The sequence below is a fragment of the Crotalus tigris genome, unplaced genomic scaffold (assembly GCF_016545835.1).
Source record: "Crotalus tigris isolate CLP2741 ecotype Arizona unplaced genomic scaffold, ASM1654583v1 scf7180000024464.508515016:1373766, whole genome shotgun sequence".
Classification (NCBI taxonomy): Eukaryota; Metazoa; Chordata; class Lepidosauria; order Squamata; family Viperidae; genus Crotalus; species Crotalus tigris.
The window spans coordinates 1,200,078-1,218,295 of NW_024100635.1; the positions used below are offsets into that span (position 1 = coordinate 1,200,078).

At 40.7% G+C, this 18,218-nt stretch overlaps 1 protein-coding gene across 2 annotated transcripts; it reads left to right on the top strand.

Annotated features, from left to right (window-relative positions):
• The first annotated feature begins 1,265 nt into the window (after window positions 1-1,265).
• LOC120303348 (zinc finger and SCAN domain-containing protein 2-like) lies at window positions 1,266-13,049 on the top strand. 2 transcript variants are annotated; one of them, XM_039332814.1, is made up of 2 exons: window positions 1,266-1,337; window positions 11,113-13,049. In XM_039332814.1, exon 2 carries the CDS (start codon window positions 11,841-11,843, stop codon window positions 12,819-12,821), a length of 981 nt encoding a protein of 326 aa, XP_039188748.1. In that variant the 5' UTR covers window positions 1,266-1,337; window positions 11,113-11,840; the 3' UTR covers window positions 12,822-13,049. The 2 variants fall into 2 exon arrangements, with proteins under 2 accessions (XP_039188748.1, XP_039188749.1); XM_039332815.1 differs by lacking the exon at window positions 1,266-1,337 and adding an exon at window positions 2,643-2,663.
• Window positions 13,050-18,218: the final 5,169 nt, after the last annotated feature.

Sequence of the window (18,218 nt, forward strand, 5' to 3'; positions counted from 1 at the left end):
ATACCATGTCATCATTTTCATTTAAAAGAAAGTCAATTTTTTCTTTAAGGTTTTCCAGGAATGCCTACAAGTAATGAGAGAAACAATATGTGGAGCAATGAACTGATATTAAAGTCTGCAGATGAATCATCCTGAATTTAGAAAAAATCAAAGAATTGTATATTTGTTCATTTCACTAACAGAATTCAGAGGACTGGTTACAATTTTTTTCTAGTGGATCATATTATAGGTAGGTAGGCAGGCTGTCTGGGGGCGGGACATTTACGCCATAAATTACAGCACACTAGACAGGAAGTTCTTTGTATGCCATCTTTAATTCCTGGATGAAAAGAGTATCAATAAAATATACCTTGCGGTTCTTTTATTCCAGATTCCTCCATGCAACAGAGCTCAGATTCAATAGTTGAAATGGCCACTAATCCCAACCAAAACCTTAGAGATGTACATTAAAAACGGCAGTGCAGGGTGTCCCTCTAAAAAGGTTAGCCTGGTGATCAGTCTGCTGTGTGCTTTTCTGGGATATTCTATTCTTCCCTTTTGTTTTCTTTTTAAAAATGTATTTTAGAAATATTTCTTCTACCATATATTCACAATCATCCCCTCTTTCATAGCCCCCATTTTCGAGGCCCTGCTGCATATTATTCTCCCTGTGACCTAATGGAGACTCCTGTGCAAGCAAATTTACAGAAGTACATGGCATTTAGCAGATATAGGTTGTCCTTCAAGAATGGTATGCTGGGTGCTCTTGGATGCAGCCCTGGCCAGCAGGAGGGATGTTGGCTCCCCTGGAGCATCTGGCCTGATGTTGCTGCTATGTCCTAAAACCTTGGGAGCCACATTAAATTAGTCATAAAGATTTCAGATGTAGAAAGGTTTTGATCTCCCATGAGAGTCACGCCTAGGAAAACTGATTGTATAATTGTGTAAAACCGTCATGAACATTTGGGGCTCAGCACATAGCTAATCTTCTAATGGAACTAATCTAACTAGCATCACATTTCACTAGGCTCTGTTGCAAAGGTCGGTTGCTAGAAGTCAGAAACGATTTGATAGCTTTTAATCAGGGGAAATCGTACAAACACCTTAGGCAGAGACGGGACAAGCGTGTTCTTCCCCTCCTATCCGCGGTCAAACAGGCAACATCTGTGCCTATAAAGCAGACAATAAAGAAGGCGGCATCTGTGTTTGAGTTTAAAGGAGTTAAAACCATCGAGTACTATATTGCTAGAAAGCAGGTGAGGAGAGGGGAAGCGCCCAGGAACTTCCTCTTCCTGATCACTAATCAGAGGAAGATGGTGTGTAGGGTGCTCTTCCCTGATTGAAGCAGCAGCTGGAAGGTGAGTGGAGGGCAGGTCGGAGGAGAAGCCGGGAACAAGCGGGGCTGTTTGGTTTCCTCCACGGCGTCCAAGCAGAGAAGCAACTAGGCTGAAGCATCTCAGCTGCTGCTGCTGCCAATCCCTTCCCTCCCCAACTTTTAATTCCTCTGGTGCTGCAGGCTGTTAAACTGGGGGCTGCGATTTTCTGCTGGTGGGAAGATTTCAAAAGTCTCCTTCAATTGTTTGGGAATGGCTTCCCTCCAGACGTTGTGAGTGCTGCATCACTGGAGGTTTTTAAGAGGAGACCGACAGCCATTTGTTAGGAATGGTAATAGGGTCTCCTGCCTGCGCAGTGGGTTGGACTAGAAGACCTTCAAGGTCCCTTCCAACTCTGTGTTTTTTTACAATTTTTTAAAATTAATTTTCTATTATTACATTTGATTAGTGCTTAATAAACATGTGTTCTGATCCAATTTCTTTGCTTAATAATACAAGTTACATTCTTAGTGTCTACCCCTTTTGTCCAACCATTGAGGAAATAAATTCCATGTTTGAAAATATTCTGTATCTTCTTTCTCTTTGATCCTCAATGTAACTCTGTCCATTTCAGCACATTCCAATATCTTCTTAATTATCTCTTTGTCTAGTGGTGTTTCTTCATTCATCCAGTGCTGAGCAAATACAATCCCTGCTGCTGTTAATCCATGCAATGTTAAATATAAACTTTGCTTATTAAATCTTTCTGATATTATACATAATAAAAGTAGTGCAGGTTTAAAATCTACATGTTTCCCTAACATCTTTTTTAACCAAGTGTGTATTTTTGCCCAATTTATTTTGCTTTAACACAAGACCACCACATATGGTAATATGTGCCAGGTGTTTGATTACAATTCCAACATTTATTACACATATTTTAAACATTTTTGCTAATCTAGCAGTGGTAAATGCCATCTATAGAACATTTTATATCAGTTTTCTTTATAAGAAGTTGCCATGGTCAGTTTATAATTTATTTCCCAAAGATTTTGCCATTTCTCTAATTCTATATTATATCCAAAGTTTTCTGCCCACTGTATCATTGTTTCTTTCACTTGTTCATCCTCCATTTTTGAATTTAATAGAAAGTTATATAGATTCTTAATCCATATCCTGCATTTTCTTTGGATTCTTTTAGCATTTTCAATTTAATTCTGGCTTTCCTTCCTTGCCAAATACCTTTCAAAATCAAAGTATTTAAATCATCAAAAAAAATCTCTATTTTTATAGGTGCTGTTTGGAACAAGAAGAGCAGTTTTGGTAAACTATTCATTTTCACAGTAGCTATTCTTGCTAACACTGATAGTTGTAAGTTTTTCCATTTTTCTAGATCTCATTTTATTTGATTAAGTAATGTTATGCAGTTATCTTTTATGATTGCACATCTTGCTGTTCAGTATATTCCCAAATATTGAACTTTCCAACTATTTGAAAATCCATTGTTCTTTTTGCTTAGATGTAAGATTTTTAACTATAACTTTTGTTTTTTCTCTATCTTCAATCCAGCTACTTCTCCAAATAACTGAATCCTTTTCAATAGTTTAGGGCAGACATGTCAAACTCATTGTATAAGAAATACAATTCTTGTGCGCCAAAAGATAAAAACTAAAATCTACGGTACTTAATCCCAGGATTGCTTTCAACAATGGATGGAAGCATTTGTTCACCCGAATCAAGTGAAATATGAAAAAAATGACATATAAAGTTATTTTGGATACCGAAGGAAAATTAAAATCTAAACAAGAGCTTGTAGACCAGGGTATTGAATTATCATGGTGGCCTCAGATGCAAATGCAATCGAGCTATCATAAAGATGCGAAAATATATGGTTTTTTTAAAGAACAGACAATGTTTGATCAGACACTGTTGACCTCTGATAAAAAACTGATTATTATTTTTTCATTTAGCATGTTTTTAAACTTTTCTGGCATTTTTGGTAGATTGGCTTTTTTCATATATTGTGTTGTTTTTTTTCCAGAGAGATTTTTTTTCTATATCATATAGTTTTTCATAATATTCTTTAACTATTTTTTTATTGCCTCATTTTGGAGTTACACATCTCCCTTCTCATCTTGCAATTGGTTATCAATTTTTTCTCTATTCCTTTTTTCAATTTATAAGCCAGCCATCTTCCCAGTTTATTTGCATTTTCGAAAAAAAAATATTTTGCCCTTCTCATTTGTTGAGCCATTTCTTCTGACACTGTTAGGTTTAGTTTATGTTTAATTATCTCCATTTGTCTTTTAAGAGTTTTTTTGTGGATGTTTTTGAAGTTCTAGCTCCAATTTTTTAAACTTTTAGTGTTGTACACTGTGGCTTTTTCTCTTTATTCTTTTCAGCCGTATAAATTGTAGCTAATCCTCTGAAGTATGCTTTGGCTGTATCCCATATGTACAGGAGTGAAGTGTCTTCTTTTTTATTTTCTTATTCCATTTCCTTTACTGCTATTTCTGAAATTCTTTCTCTTTTAATAAGAGTTGATTCCATGTCCACCTTGATTTCTTCTTTATTTCTGTCCAACTCAGCTCTCTCGGATTATGGTCAGCCTAAATATTGGGTTCTATCTCAACCTCATGTAGATTAGTTCTTAATTTCGGGGACAACCATATCATATCAATTCTAGACCATGATTTGTGTCTATTTGAATAAAATGTATTCTTCTTTATCTTGTGCCATATCCTTTATCGGACGTTGGCGATCATGTTGGTGATCCTGTTTTTATCAGCAGCTGCACGAAAAAGTGCTGCTGAGTTTTGTCCAAACCAGTCCCTTAGATTTTGAAGCCACGATGTTCTTCTTCTGCCTGGACCTCGTTTGCCTTCAGTCTTTCCCTGGAGGATTAAATGGAGCATGCCGTATTTTTCTGGGTGTCGCATCACACGTCCGAAATATTCTAATTTTCGTTTTTTTAATTGTTTTGATGTTTTCCCTTGGCTTTCCCAGGCGGCTTATCACCTCCTCATTTCTGATCTTGTCAACCCATATGTAATAGCCGCCTGTAAATCCACATTTCAAATGCTTCTAATCTCTTCGGGTGGCCTTCTATCACAGAGCTTTTCAACCTTTTCACCCATTGTTCCACTTTTAGGATAAGGCAATATCCAAGTACCACCAGTTGTCCAGCAAGGTGTCAAAAACTTGATGACCCCCCCCCCCAAAAAGGGAAAAAATGATAAAGTACAGGTAGTCCTTGACTTACAACAATTTGCTTAGTGATTGTTCGAAGTTACAACGGCACTGAAAAAAGTGACTTATAACCATTTTTCACACATGACTGTTGCATCATCCCCAGGGTCATGTGATCACCTTTTGCAACTTTTTGACAAATGAAGTCAATGGCCAGTGGAGGCTTGGCCAGCTCATCACTCAGGTTGAAGGGTGCCTGTGGGGGGTGCAGGCGGGGATGTGGGGGGATCCGTGTGTCTTTGGTGAAGGGGGTGGGACAGGCATGGGAGCCTTCCCTTCCTCTCTCTCTCCCATTGTCCCTTCCTTCCTTCTTTCCTTTCTTTCTTCCTTCCCTCCATCTTTGTCTCTTCTTCCTTCCCTCCCTCCCTTCCATTGTCCTTCCCTCATTGTTCCTTCCTTCCTTCCTTCCTTCCTTCCTTCCTTCCTTCCTTCCTTCCTTCCTTCCTTCCCTCTTTGTCCCTTTTCCTTCCTTTCTTCCTTCCTTCCTTCCCTCTTTGTCCCTTCCTTCCTTCCTTCTCCCCCTTTCATTGTTCCTTCATTCTTTCCTTTCTTCCTTCCCTCCCTCTTTGTCTCTTCCTCCTTCCCTCCTTCCCTTCCATTGTTCCTTCCTTCCTTCCTTACCCCTCTCATTGTCCCTTACTTCCCTTCCTCTTTGTCCCTTCCTTCCTCCCCCCCCTCCGTGCCCAGGAAGGGACAAGGGGAGTGGGACAGGCTGTCAGCATGGCTGGCAGCTCTGCTGCCGTTGGCAGGGCTACAGCTGATTTGTGCTTCTGGTAAATTAGCAAGTGGCATCTTTTCCAACAAAGCACCAGCAAGTGAGCTGGGCAGGAGCCCAGGAGAGCAGCTACAGCTGATCTGCACTTCTGGGCTGCTCTGTAGAAGCGTAGGTCAGCTGTAGCTGTGCGCCCCGTTCCTGGGCTCATGCCCAGCTCACTTGCTTGCGTGAGCGAGAGGGCATGGGCGCGGAATCGGCATTTCTGAGCACACGCCGATTCATGCCCCTTCATTCTTCTGAATGAAGAATTATAGGGGGTGTTGAAAGCGAGACAGACTTAGAACTGTATTAAGACCATAGATGTAAGGAGAGTGGAAGGGAGGCGAATTCGGGGTGGAGCAGAAAACACGGGGAAGGCGTTAGGAAATAAGCACCAAAGTACATAGTGCCTTGCAAAGGATTCCCAAGCGTTCCGCAATTGTTTTTCTTCTTTTGTGGCATAAATCTGAAACCAGGTGTTCCTGTGAGGTGGCACAGAAGGTCCTTGGGAGAGGTGAAGACAAGCTTGGCGTGTTGTGGTTCCGGCTAATGAAACATTCCAAAGAACTTCCAGGCATTTATTTTCCTAAAAGTCTTTTATTGTTACAAAATGTCGGCACAGGCACAATGAGGGGATGCTAGGATCTAAGATCTCTTCCTCTGAGCAGTTAAATTATCAGCATGTTCCCTCCCTAAATTACTCGTCATATCTCACATTATCCAATTAGTGTGAAGGTCAAATGTTTTCTTCCTCTTTCTTTCCCGGGCTTTACCCCCAACTCCCCTTCTGTTCTGTATTAACCCCATAATTACCAGACAATTCTACATATTGTCAAAAGTAAGAATATACAATATTTGCAGCTTTGACATGGCGTTTCCTTTCTCCCAATCCCCTTCTTCTTCTTCACCCCCTTCCCCGGCCTGCCTGCGATCTTAGCTCACAGCTCCGTGGCTTTTCTTTGCCTAGCCTAGCCAACTTTTCTTTGCCCGCCCCGTTCCTGGGAGCACCAAGGAGGTACGGCAGAAACACATGAAGGCGAGAAGTAAAAAACAAAACAAATGCGGAGTTCCAGCCAGCAGAGGCATGGCAGCCCGGCTGCCGAAGAACAGAAGAATGCAAAACCGAGGAGAAGAAGGTGGCGGTTTTCTCCCAAAGGCGGCTCCTTTTCTCCACCTCTTCCCCAGGGTTTGTGTAGGACAGCAGTTCTCAACTTATGGGTCGCGACCCCATTTGGGGTCGATCGACCATTTTACGGGGGTCGCGAAAGAAGGCAATCCGCCATTTCCCCCCCTCAGGCGGCGGTGCTGCGCATGCGCGCTGCGCGAGGAGGCGCCGCCACACATGCGCGCTGCGCGAGGGGGTGCCACCGCGCATGCGCGCCGCGTGAGGGCACCGCCGCGCATGCGTGCCGTGTGAGGGGGCACCGCCATGCATGCGCGCCGTGCGAGGGGGCACCGCCCCGCGCGCATGGCGCCGCACATGCGCAGTACGTTTGTGTGACGGGGGTCGCTGTCACACAAACGTTGAGAACCACTGGTGTAGGAGGTTCTTGTCTCTGACGCTGACAGGTGCTCCTTTAAGCTGGCTGTGAGCTTTCTCGCCCCTTTTGCTTCTCCCCCTGCTTTCGTGAGGATTGTGGTGCCCTTGGGAAACTGATCATGCTTTGAACCTTAGGAGAGGAAGAGGAGTCCCTTCCTCCTTTACTCCCTCTCTCCCTGTCAAGCCCCCGTGGGCTCGACATGAACAGGTGGGGGAGGGGTTGAGGACAACGGGGTGGCAAAGGAGACCAACGGCCGGCACCGTTCTACCTGGCAGCTTGGGTGTTGGTTCCGTGGGCATCCCGACCAACAGCTGAGCTGCAGGAGGCAACGTGAGGGCCCTGAAGGGTATCGCAAGCTCGGGGGGGGGGCGAGGAAAAGGAGATAGAAGAGAGTGAGGCCGCAACAGAGACAGAGAGAAGGGGGAAAAGAAGGAGGGGCAGTTGTGATGTTGGCTCTCAGAGCTGTGACGCGAGCGGTCTCAAACCCCTTCCTGCGGTCTCAAACCCCTTCCTGCCAAGGGAGTGGATGGCTCTGTCTCCTATCAGACTAGCGCTTGTTGTGAAGTAAGAAGAGAGAGGAGAAGGACGATATGGATCCTGCTAAACTGCGTGCACGAGAAGACAATCCGGTTGCTGCACAATGAATTCCTGGGGAGGGCAGGGCCTTGCTTTGTGCCTGCACTCTTCATGCGCCCCTTGCAGGGCACATTCAGTAGGGTTCGTGGAGGCTGCCGCCAAGCAGCATGTTTTTCACAAACAAGCTGGGAAGGAGCACAGTGGGAGGGAGCAAGGCGACACCGAGGGGGGAGGGAGGCGACGCCGCATACCACCAGCCAGGTGGTTGCGTACCACCAGTAGTACGCATATCACCAGTTGAAAAACCCTGTTCTATCAGAGACCAACTCTCTACTACATAGAGCAGGATAGAAAAAATATAGCATCTGACAAGCCTGATTTTCAGTCTTAGGCTTATGTTGTGACTGCAGAAGACCTTTTTCATTTTGAAGAATGCTGTTCGAGCTTTCTCTATCCTAGTCTTTACTTCAGTGGTCATGTCCCAGCTTTCATGTAAATTAGAACCAAGATGTGTGATCCTTTCAACTTTTTCTAATGGTATTCCTTCTGAATTTATTGGTGGTAAATTAGCGGGTTGTTTGCTGATGACCATGATCTTGGTTTTTGAGGTGTTAAGCTTCAAGCAGTATTTTTTCAGATATTTCTGTGACTCTGTTGATGAGGAGCTGAAGGTCTTCATGCTTACTGGCAAGCAGAACTGTATCGTCAGCATATCTTAAGTTGTTGATCTAAACGCCATTTACTTTGATGCCAGCATCGATGTTCTCCAGTGCCTCGTTGAAGATTGACTCAGAGTAGATATTGAACAACAGTGGAGACAGAATACATCCCTGTCTGACCTCTCTTCTTATTTCTGCATCATCTGAGTATTTTTGGGCTAGTCTCACATTTGCTACCTGATGCCAGTACAGATTCTTTATTATTTGGATGTCTTTGTCATCTAGTCCCCCTTGTTTCAGGATTTCTAATAGTTTGCTGTGTCTTGTTTTATCAAAAGCTTTTCAAAATCAATGAAGCACATATAAACTCTGTGATTGACATCTCTACAACACTGTACAAGAACCTGAATGCTGAACAGCACATCTTGTGTACCAAGATTGTTTCTGAAAATTGTGTGTTACCTAGATGCTCTTCAATTTTGTTCTATATTCTTGTGTGAATTATTCTCAGGAATATTTTCAGAGCATGACTCATTAAGCTTATTTTTCTGTATTTGGTACACTTCTTTGCATTTATTTTTGGGGGGATTATCACAAAGGTTGATTTTAGCCAGTCATTTGATATCTTTCCTGTTTCATATATCTGATTAAAGAGCTGCAGTAAAAAATTCTTCCCATTGTTCCCAGCAATTTTAAAATTTCTACTGGGATATCATCAGGTCCTCTGGCTTTTCTTGTTTTTGCTAATTTTATTGCATATTCAACCTCTTCCATAGTGATATTTGGTCCAGTTGTTATACTTCCCATATCTATATCATCCCTACTGCCCTCAAAAAGTTCTTCAGTATATTCCTTCCATCTTTTTAGTTTTTCATCCTCATCTAACATAATTTTCCCCTTTGTCAACTAAGTTGTTGGTTTTCTTTTTGTAGAGGCCTGCTGCTTCTTTCACTTTTTTGTGTAAATTGAAATTATCATGCATACGTTCTGTCTCTTTTATTTCCTTGCATCTCTTTGCAAACCACTTTTTTTTGCCAGTTGAATTTTTCTTCTAATTGTTTTCTGCAATTCATTGTATTTTTCTTTGTTTTTATTTTCATAAAAGATGAAGAATGAGATGAAGAATTTCCTCTGTCATCCACTGTTGTTTCTTGTGGTACCCCTCTCTCTGTTCTGAATTTGTTACCTCTACTATTGTATTTTTAAATTTATTCCAGTTCGCTTCTACATCATCATCATTCAGGTTGTTGGTTTCCCTTAAATGATTTTCTAGTTCTTCTTTAATCTTACCTCCATGTTTAATGATGAAGTCTCTGCCAATTCTTTGTTTAGCAGGGTTCAGGTTTTTCATCCTTTTTAGTTTCAGCTGGACTTCAGCAAGTAGTAGATTATGATCGGATGGTACATCTGCACCTGGGTATGTCTTTCCTGATTTTACTGAGTTTCTAAATCTTTTGTTCATTGTAAAATAGTCAATTTGGTTCCTTACTACATTATTTTGTGTATCTGCTGGTGATCTCCAAGTGTAGAGGCGTCTTTTTGGCAACTTGAAAAAAGTATTCATCACACATTGCCTATGTTCCTTGCAGAAGTCTTCAAATCTATCACCTCTATCATTTCTGGTCCCTAAGCCAAAGTTTCCAACTACAGGAGTATCACTTCCTTCTCCCACTTTTGCACTGAAGTCCCCCATGAGTGTTGTGATATCATTACTTTTAGGGTTTTCAGTACACTGCTTATATCTTCATAGAACTTCTCTAAATCCTCCTCATCGCTGTCAGCTGTGGGAGCGTAAACTTGTATGACATTCATATTTACTGGAGTACTATTTATTTGGATCATTATCACTCTATCGGATACAGCAATAAAGGACTTGATGCATTTATTTACACAATTGTTTACAATTATAGCTACTCCATTTTGATGGTGTTTGCTATTTTCACCAGAGTAGTAGATAGTATAATTTCCTATTCTACACATTCCATTTTCAGGCCAGTGCATTTCACTCACTCCCAATATAGAGATATTGTATTTGGACATTTCTTGGATAGTGTTGTGTGTTTTCCCAGCTTCATACTGTATAGGCTTCTCAAATTCCATGTACCAATTCATAGTTTTGGGTTTATCATGCTTCTAGCGGACTGGGAGATTCTTAGCACCCCTGACCCATTTAAGGGCCGCCAGTAGTTGGGGCCATTGTTAGGTTTTACCACCATGAACATGATTTTCCTGGGAAATATAAAGTGTGGTAATCTTCCCTTTGCTTTCTACACAATAAAAAGTATACTGAGTCTTTTTTGGGTTCATTTCTTTCCAGACATTCTGTACGTAGATTTCTTCTTCCATTTTAACACCTTAGGTAATCTCTTTCTTCCTTTTTTCCCCTATTTTACTACATTTGTAATATAATTTTTCATTCACAATTGCGTTAAAACCTCCCACTAAAAAAATATTTTGATATTCCATTTCCAATATTTTCCTGTGTAGTTTTTGATAAAATATTTCTTGTTTATTGTTTGGTGCATATATTGCTATTATCAACATTTTTTTTATTTATCACCATTTCCACCCTCAAAATTCTTCCTTCTTCCTTCAAGGTCCCTTCCAACTCTGTTATTCTGTTATTCAGCAGTTAAAGCTGCCACATCTCTAAAATTAGCTCAAAGGTTTGACTGTAAACTATTTTGGGACAATTTTCCAGGCTTGAAAGATACACATTTGTAGGTTTGTGTCTATATTTCTCTCTGTATGCATATATCTGCAATTATAAAATCTAGCTTCAGCACTTCCAGATAACCCTTTGATGATAACCCTTTGCATTGTTAAGAATTTGTGATTGTCCAAGTCAACAAGAGAATTTCATGACTGATCGGATATCTGAACTTGGATTTAGGTAGTCTTTCCATGTGTCAAATGAATCATAATTAATGTATGAGATTATTCTTATATTGTGTATGTTTGCTTTTTCATTGTAATGTATATATTTTTTCTTTTTCTCACATTTCTAACCATTTAATTACACTTTTCTTTGAATCTTATAGACAAAGAGGATGGCAATAAAAAAACTCTGGACAATTAAGAATAACAAGCAACATTGGAAAAGGAAAGCAAACTGAGCCAGAAATCAAAATATTTTCCATTTCCTTCAGAAAACCACAAAATTCTCCTCCTGCAGTAGCGGTTAGACAAAAGAGAGAGAAAAAAAGAAAGATTTCATACTAGAATAAGTAGATGATTCAGAACTCAAGGATGCCTTACATGAAAAGTGAAGGGAGATTATTTTTCATTCATTAAAAGAGGGAAATACCTGGAAGTCAGTGGAGGAAAAGGTGAGTAGGAAAGTCAGGTAGAGCAGAGAGCCATGTAGGCCTCGCCCTGTGAGGAAGAAAATGGATTGAATGAAAATACCACTAAACAAGGGATTGTCCATATTTTTAACTTCCTCAAGAATATCAGTTGTGGAAAAGCTCCGTACTTGTGTCTCTTGTTGTAAAAGCACAGATTGCAAATCACAACTGATTATGCATAAGAGGAGCCATACTGGAGAAAAGCCATACAAATCATCTGATTGTGGCAAAAGCTTTAGTCAGAACAGCTCCCTTGTGGTTCATGGAAGGACCCACACAAGAGAAAAACCATAAAAGCACTCCTAGTGCAGTAAATGCTTTAGTGAGCATGGCAACATGGTGATACATCAGAGGATTCACAGCAGGGAGAAAACCTATGACTGTACTGATTGTGTGAAAGTTTCATTAGAAATTCCCGTGTCATGAGACACCAGAGGACTCACACAGGAGAGAAACACTTCCAATGTCCTGATTGTGGGAAAAGTTTCAGTAAGAATTCCAGCCTTGTGAGACACCAGGGGATTCACACAGGAGAGAAACACTTCCGATGTCCTGATTGTGGGAAAGGTTTCAGTCAGAATTACAGCCTAGTGACACACCAGAGGACTCACACAGGGGAGAAACCCTTTGAATGTACTGATTGTGGGAAAGGTTTCAGTTTGAATTGCAGCCTTGTGATACATCAGAGGACTCACACAGGAGAGAAACCCTTTGAATGTCCTATCTGTGGGAAAAGTTTCAGTTGCTATTCCAGCCTGGTGAGACACCAGAGGACTCACACAGGAGAGAAACACTTCAAATGCCCTGATTGTGGGAAAAGTTTCAGTCACAGGTCCAGCCTTGTGAACCATCAGAGTACTCACACAGGAGAGAAACCGTTTGACTGTCCTGATTGTGAAAAAAGTTTCAGTCTGAATTGCAAGCTCTTGAGTCACCAAAGGACTCACACAGGAGAGAAACCCTTTGAATGTCCTATCTGTGGAAAAAGTTTCAGTCTAAATTCCAGCCTGGTGACACACCAGAGGACTCACACAGGAGAGAAACCCTTTGAATGTGTTGACTGTGGGAAAAGTTTCACTGTCAGTTCCAACCTGGTGAGACACCAGAGGATTCACACAGGAGAGAAACCTTTCGAATGTCCTGATTGTGGGAAAAGTTTCAGTCAGAATTCCAGCCTTCTGACACACCAGAGGACTCACACAAGAGAGAAACTCTTTGAATGTCCTATCTGTGGGAAAGGTTTCAATGTGAATTCCAGCTTGGTGAAACACCAGAGGATTCACACAGGGGAGAAATCTTTCAAATGTTCTGTCTGTGGACGATACTTCACTCATAAATCATCCCTTATTGCACACAAGGAAATCCACATGAGGCAAAACTTGAAGAATTTAGAAAAGGCTTGAAATTCATTTGTGATCTCCCAATGAAACTGTAGTTGAGAAATTGACTATTTGAATTGTGCTCTGAATCTTTTTACTCAAACATGTCTCAGGACTAGACTTGTAGGTGGAGAGAAAAGGAAAATGAGAAAATTTTTATAAAATGTTTTATAGATGGCATTTTGATCCCCAAAAGTTGTCCTGCATGTATCCTAATTTACAGTCCAAATGTTGGAGATGTGGAAGCTTAGATGCAACCTATTTTCACATTTGATGGACTTGTAGAGATACAAAAGCTTTTTGGATTAAGATTTGGTGGAATATTCAAAAGATTTTTAAGAGAAAGATAAAGTTTACTCTACAATTATTTTTGTTGGGTATTACGGTTGATTTTGATGTTAAAGAAATTAATTTGATGTTGAATCTTATAACAGCTGCAAGATTATTGGTGGGGCAAAATTGGAAGAAAAACTCTTTGCCTACTATGGAAGAATGGATACTTAAGGTGTCTAACTTAGCAGAAATGGCGAAAATGTCCACTTATTTGAAGGACCATTCATAAGAAAAATACATTTCGGTTTGGAGAAGATGGATTGAAATATGAGACTGAAAAGTATTATCTTGCTTATGAGTAGACTTTAGATTATTGATTGAATTTATACTATTTTTAGAGTTATGGTTTAACTGTATTTTTATTTTTAATTTGTTAATATTTGTTTTGAAAAAGGAGTTAAACTATGTTATGGATTTGATTGTTAGTAGAATTGGGTAATGTTAGTTAGATTATAATTGTTTATTTGTAACACTAATCAGCTCTGGGAAGTGGGGGAGGGGGGAGGGTTTTGGGTTAAATATTGTAAAAAAAATGTAAAACTTTTAATAAAAAAAAGAAAATGGAAAAGGGCTAACTACCAATTTCTGGTTAGCAGCAGCAGCTTTTGTAGAACTTGTGGATTTCCTCAAAAAGGCTTCTGTGTGGTAGTTTTATATGTTGATTAGATAATTCCCATATGTGGAGTTTCAGGTCTTCTACCTTCGTTTCCTCTAGATTCTGTGGCCCAGAATTTCTCAGCCAGCGTAGAAAATGTCTTCAAGATATAACTGTCATGGGCCTTGAAATTATAGTTGCACGTTGCAATGGCCATTAAATGAGACTTCTTTCCGAAACCACCCTGATCTCTCTGATGTAGCCATTAACTGAATGTGTCAGTCACTAAGTGGAACACTGGCTGGGGAAAACTCTTGGAAGAAATCTCTAGGAGGCCTAGTGCAATCCCAGGTTTGCCTGTTGTAGGCATCCAAGGTCTTCCACCTTGGTTTCCTGCAGAGTTTGAAGCCCAGAATTCCTCAGCCAGGGTAGAAAAGGTCCTCAAGTTATAACTGTCACGGGCCTTGCAATTATGGTTACATGTTGCAACGACTGTTAAGTGAGACTTCTTTCCTAAACTACCCTGATCTCTCTAATGCAGCCATTAATTGTGTCAGTCGCTAAGTGGAACACTGGTACCTCAGGGTTGGGGAAAACTCTTGGAAGCCTAGTGCAGGCCCAGGTTTGACTGTTGTAGGCATCTCTAGGCCTCCTCCACCCTGTGCTCTATTTCCCAACCCTTGTGCCGCCCAGTTCTTTCCCACCCCAGGGTCTCCACAGCCTTTTTCTCCCTCCCACTGGGTCCCTGCACGCCTCACACCCTCCTCTTTCTTTCTAAGATTTCTGATCCTCATGTTGGGGATGGAGGGGAGAGTGTGCATCCCTGGCCCTTGGGACTCTGTCCCGGAAGCAGTCATTATTTTCAGTGGGCCCTGGCTTCCTCCCTGGGCCATGCGGTGGACTTGTGGAAGTGGCTGCCATTTGGCCATACTGTCATCCAGAAGAGAGACAAACCTCTCTGTTTTGCTACCTAACATGAGGGAAAAAAATGTACAGTTGAAAAGGTTTCATTGTTGATAAGGGAAAAAATGGGTATTTTCAGTGTTGCTATGGACATTAGGTCAAGGGAAGTCGCTCAGAGGTGCCTCAAATGGTGAGATGGGCAGTGATTAAGTTTAATAATGAATGAATGTAATAATAAAAAGATAAATGTAAAGCTCATTACTCAACTCTTGCTCAATGTTACATACGGTGGGTTTCTAACACATAACAATTGTTAATTTTCAATCTGTCTCTTGTGCAATCTACATCTCTAAGAAATCTGTTTTACTCAGCTTCCCTTCCCTCCTCATTTATAAATTTAAAATTTCAGTTTCAATCACACATCAGCCCCGCCACTCTCTGCTTCTAATGACATGAGCTGCAGTTCGGCTTCTGCCTCTTAATTTATTGTTGCATTGCTATCTGCTCACGTCCTAAATTCTATGAAAATACAGCAATTCATTAGGCACAGTTTAAAAATTAGAACGGCTAACTGGATATGTTTTGATTGGCATCCTTCTCAGATTCGGCGATTGTCTTCTCCATCCCTGCCAGTCTGAGAGAGGGAAATTAGGACATTTCAAACCGGACAACTAAGCTATGGTTTCCCTCTAAAACAGCCATTTGTTTTGCTAGTCAGTTTGTAGCCTTTGAAAATCAAAGAATCACAGAGGATCTCTCTGATTTCCCTGATGATTCTCCAAATTCTGAACCAGATTCGGTAGACATCATGGAAGTTGAGGTCCCCGTGGATGGCAACAATGAGTAGACACAAAAGTTCAAAAAATGTCGGGAATGAATTTCTTTAACTTAAGAATATGTCGGCTGCTCAGTCTGAAAACTGGTCCTGAGTGTGGCACTCTGGGCATTTGAAGGTGCCTGTGATCTCTCTTGGTTCTTCTGGGTCCTGTCCCCCCTGATTTTATTTCTTCTTTTAAAAGACTGAGAATTTCACAAGTTGTTTAATTAAAGTAAACTTCTGTTTCCACTAATGCTTCTGGAGAAACAGAAATGATGTGCAGCTGTAACAAGCCAGAATGGGTTTGTTAAGACTGTGATGCCAGACAAACATTATCGCCATTTTTGATTAAGTAACGTAATTAGTGGTTTTGCAAAATGTTTTGGAGATAGTATTCTTGGACGTCAGCAAGACATTTGACAAGGTAGAGCACAAGTTAACTCTTTGATAAGATAGAACAACATGGGATAGACAGAAGCAGCACTGGGTGGATTCGCAATTGACTGACCAACCACACTAAGTGGGTATTCCTCAATGGAACTACATCTACATAGAGAGAAGCATACAGTGGGGTACCTCAAGGTTCGGTCTTGGGCCCAGGACTCTTCAACATCTTCATAAATGATCTAGAGGATTGGATGGAAGGGGAACTTATGAAATTTGCAGATGACACCAAGTTGGGGGGAAGAGCTAGAATCTTTACTACTAATAATAATAAGAAGAAGAAGAGGAGGAGGAATCTGGATGAGGAGGATTACTACAAATTCTTGGGTATCCTTCAAGCTGACAACATCAAGCACACTGAAGTCAAGAAAAAGGTTAGAGATGAATACATCAAGAGAGTGAAGAAGATCTTAAAGTCCAAACTGAATGGAGGAAATAACATAAAGGCAATCAACACCTGGGCAATTCCAGTCATTAGATACACAGCTGGAATAGTGGACTGGATTCAAGCAGAACTAAAAGCAATGGATAGGAAGACCAGAAAAATAATGACAATGAATCATGCCCTTCATCCACGCAGTGACATTGACAGACTCTACCTACCAAGGCAAATAGGTGGGCGTAGAATGCTGCAAGTACATCAGATGGTTGAAGAAGAAAAAGTGGCTTTGGAAGAATATTTCAAGGACAGTGATGAAGATGCACTGAAATTAGTATATCAGGAAGGTTTACTGACTACTGGAGAGACCAAACTGGCCTACAAGAAAGACCAAATGAAGAAGAGAATAGAGGCATGGGAAGACAAAGCACTACATGGCCAATACATTAAAAAAATAGCTGGGAAAGCAGATAATAACAAGACCTGGCAATGGCTAAGAGGAGGAAAGTTGAAGAAAGAGACCGAGGGACTAATTCTGGCTTGCACAAGACCAAGCCTTAAGGACAAATGCATACAAAGTCAAAATTGAGAAGACAGCAACAGACAGTATGTACTGCCTGTGCAAAGAAGCTGAAGAAACAGTCGACCACCTGGTAAGCTACTGCAAGAAGATTGCACAGACTGACTACAACCAGCGGCGTGACAAAGTAGCAACAATGGTGCATTGGAAGATCTGCAAGAAATATCATTTGCCTGTAAGCAAGAACTGGTGGGATCATAAAATAGAGAAAGTCATAGAAAATGATAAAATTAAACTGCTCTGGGACTTCAGAATTCAAACAGACAAGCACCTGCAACATAACATCCCGGACTTAATAATTGTCAATAAGAAAGACAAAAAAGTCTGGATAGTGGACGTGGCAGTGCCTGGAGACAGCAGAATAGACGAGAAAGAACTGGAGAAGATAACAAAATACAAAGACCTACAAATAGAAATAGAAAGAACGTGGCAAAAACAAGCAAGGGTAGTACCAATAGTAATAGGTGCCTTGGGTACAATCCCAAAACAACTGGTTCACCACTTGAACACCATTGGCATTGACAAATTTGCCATTAGTCAATTGCAAAAGGCGGCCTTACTAGGAACTGCTTCCATCCTGCAACGATATCTGTAATACCATCAAACATCCACATCTGCCTATCCCAGGTCCTTGGTAAGGACTCGATAGGTAGACAAAATGCCAAATCCAGTCTGAGCATCTGACTGTGCGATGATCAATAATATAATAATAATAGTAATAATAACAGTAATAATTACTATAATAATAATTACTAACAGTAAATGGGGAGAACATTGGTGAAATTAACATCAGACGAGGAATTTTCCAAGGGGACTCACTTTCATCACTACTGTTCAACATTGCATTAATTCCATTGACAATAATCTTACAAAACAAAAAACTGGGATTCTACATCTCAAGCCAGCATGGCAAGATAAACCATCTGCTGTACATGGATGACTTAAAACTGTATGGGAAAAATCACACTGAATTTGAGTCTCAACGCAGTCCAACTGTTTAGCAGTGACATCAGAATGAACTTTGGACTTGGAAAATATGCTGTACTATCCATGCAACGAGGAAAAATGGCAAAAATAGAAGGAATAGAACTGGGAAATGGAAGTATTGTGAAAGCACTAGCAAAGGATGACGGTTACAAATACGTAGGCATATTGGAAGCAGATAACATCTTGAATGGAAAAGTTGAAGAGTCAACGCAAAAGGAATACATCAGGAGAGTCTGCAAAATTGTAAAATCAAAGCTGAATGCTGGAAACATAATTAAAGCCATTAATACATGGGCAGTCCGGTGATAAGCTACCCAGCTGGAATTATCAACTGGACTTTGGATGAATTGGAAAATCTAGACACGTAAACTTTTGAATATGCA

Coding starts and splice junctions, on each gene's coding strand:
- LOC120303348 (XM_039332814.1), top strand. CDS start 11,841: ATGAGACACCAGAGGACTCACACAGGAGAGAAACACTTCCAATGTCCT.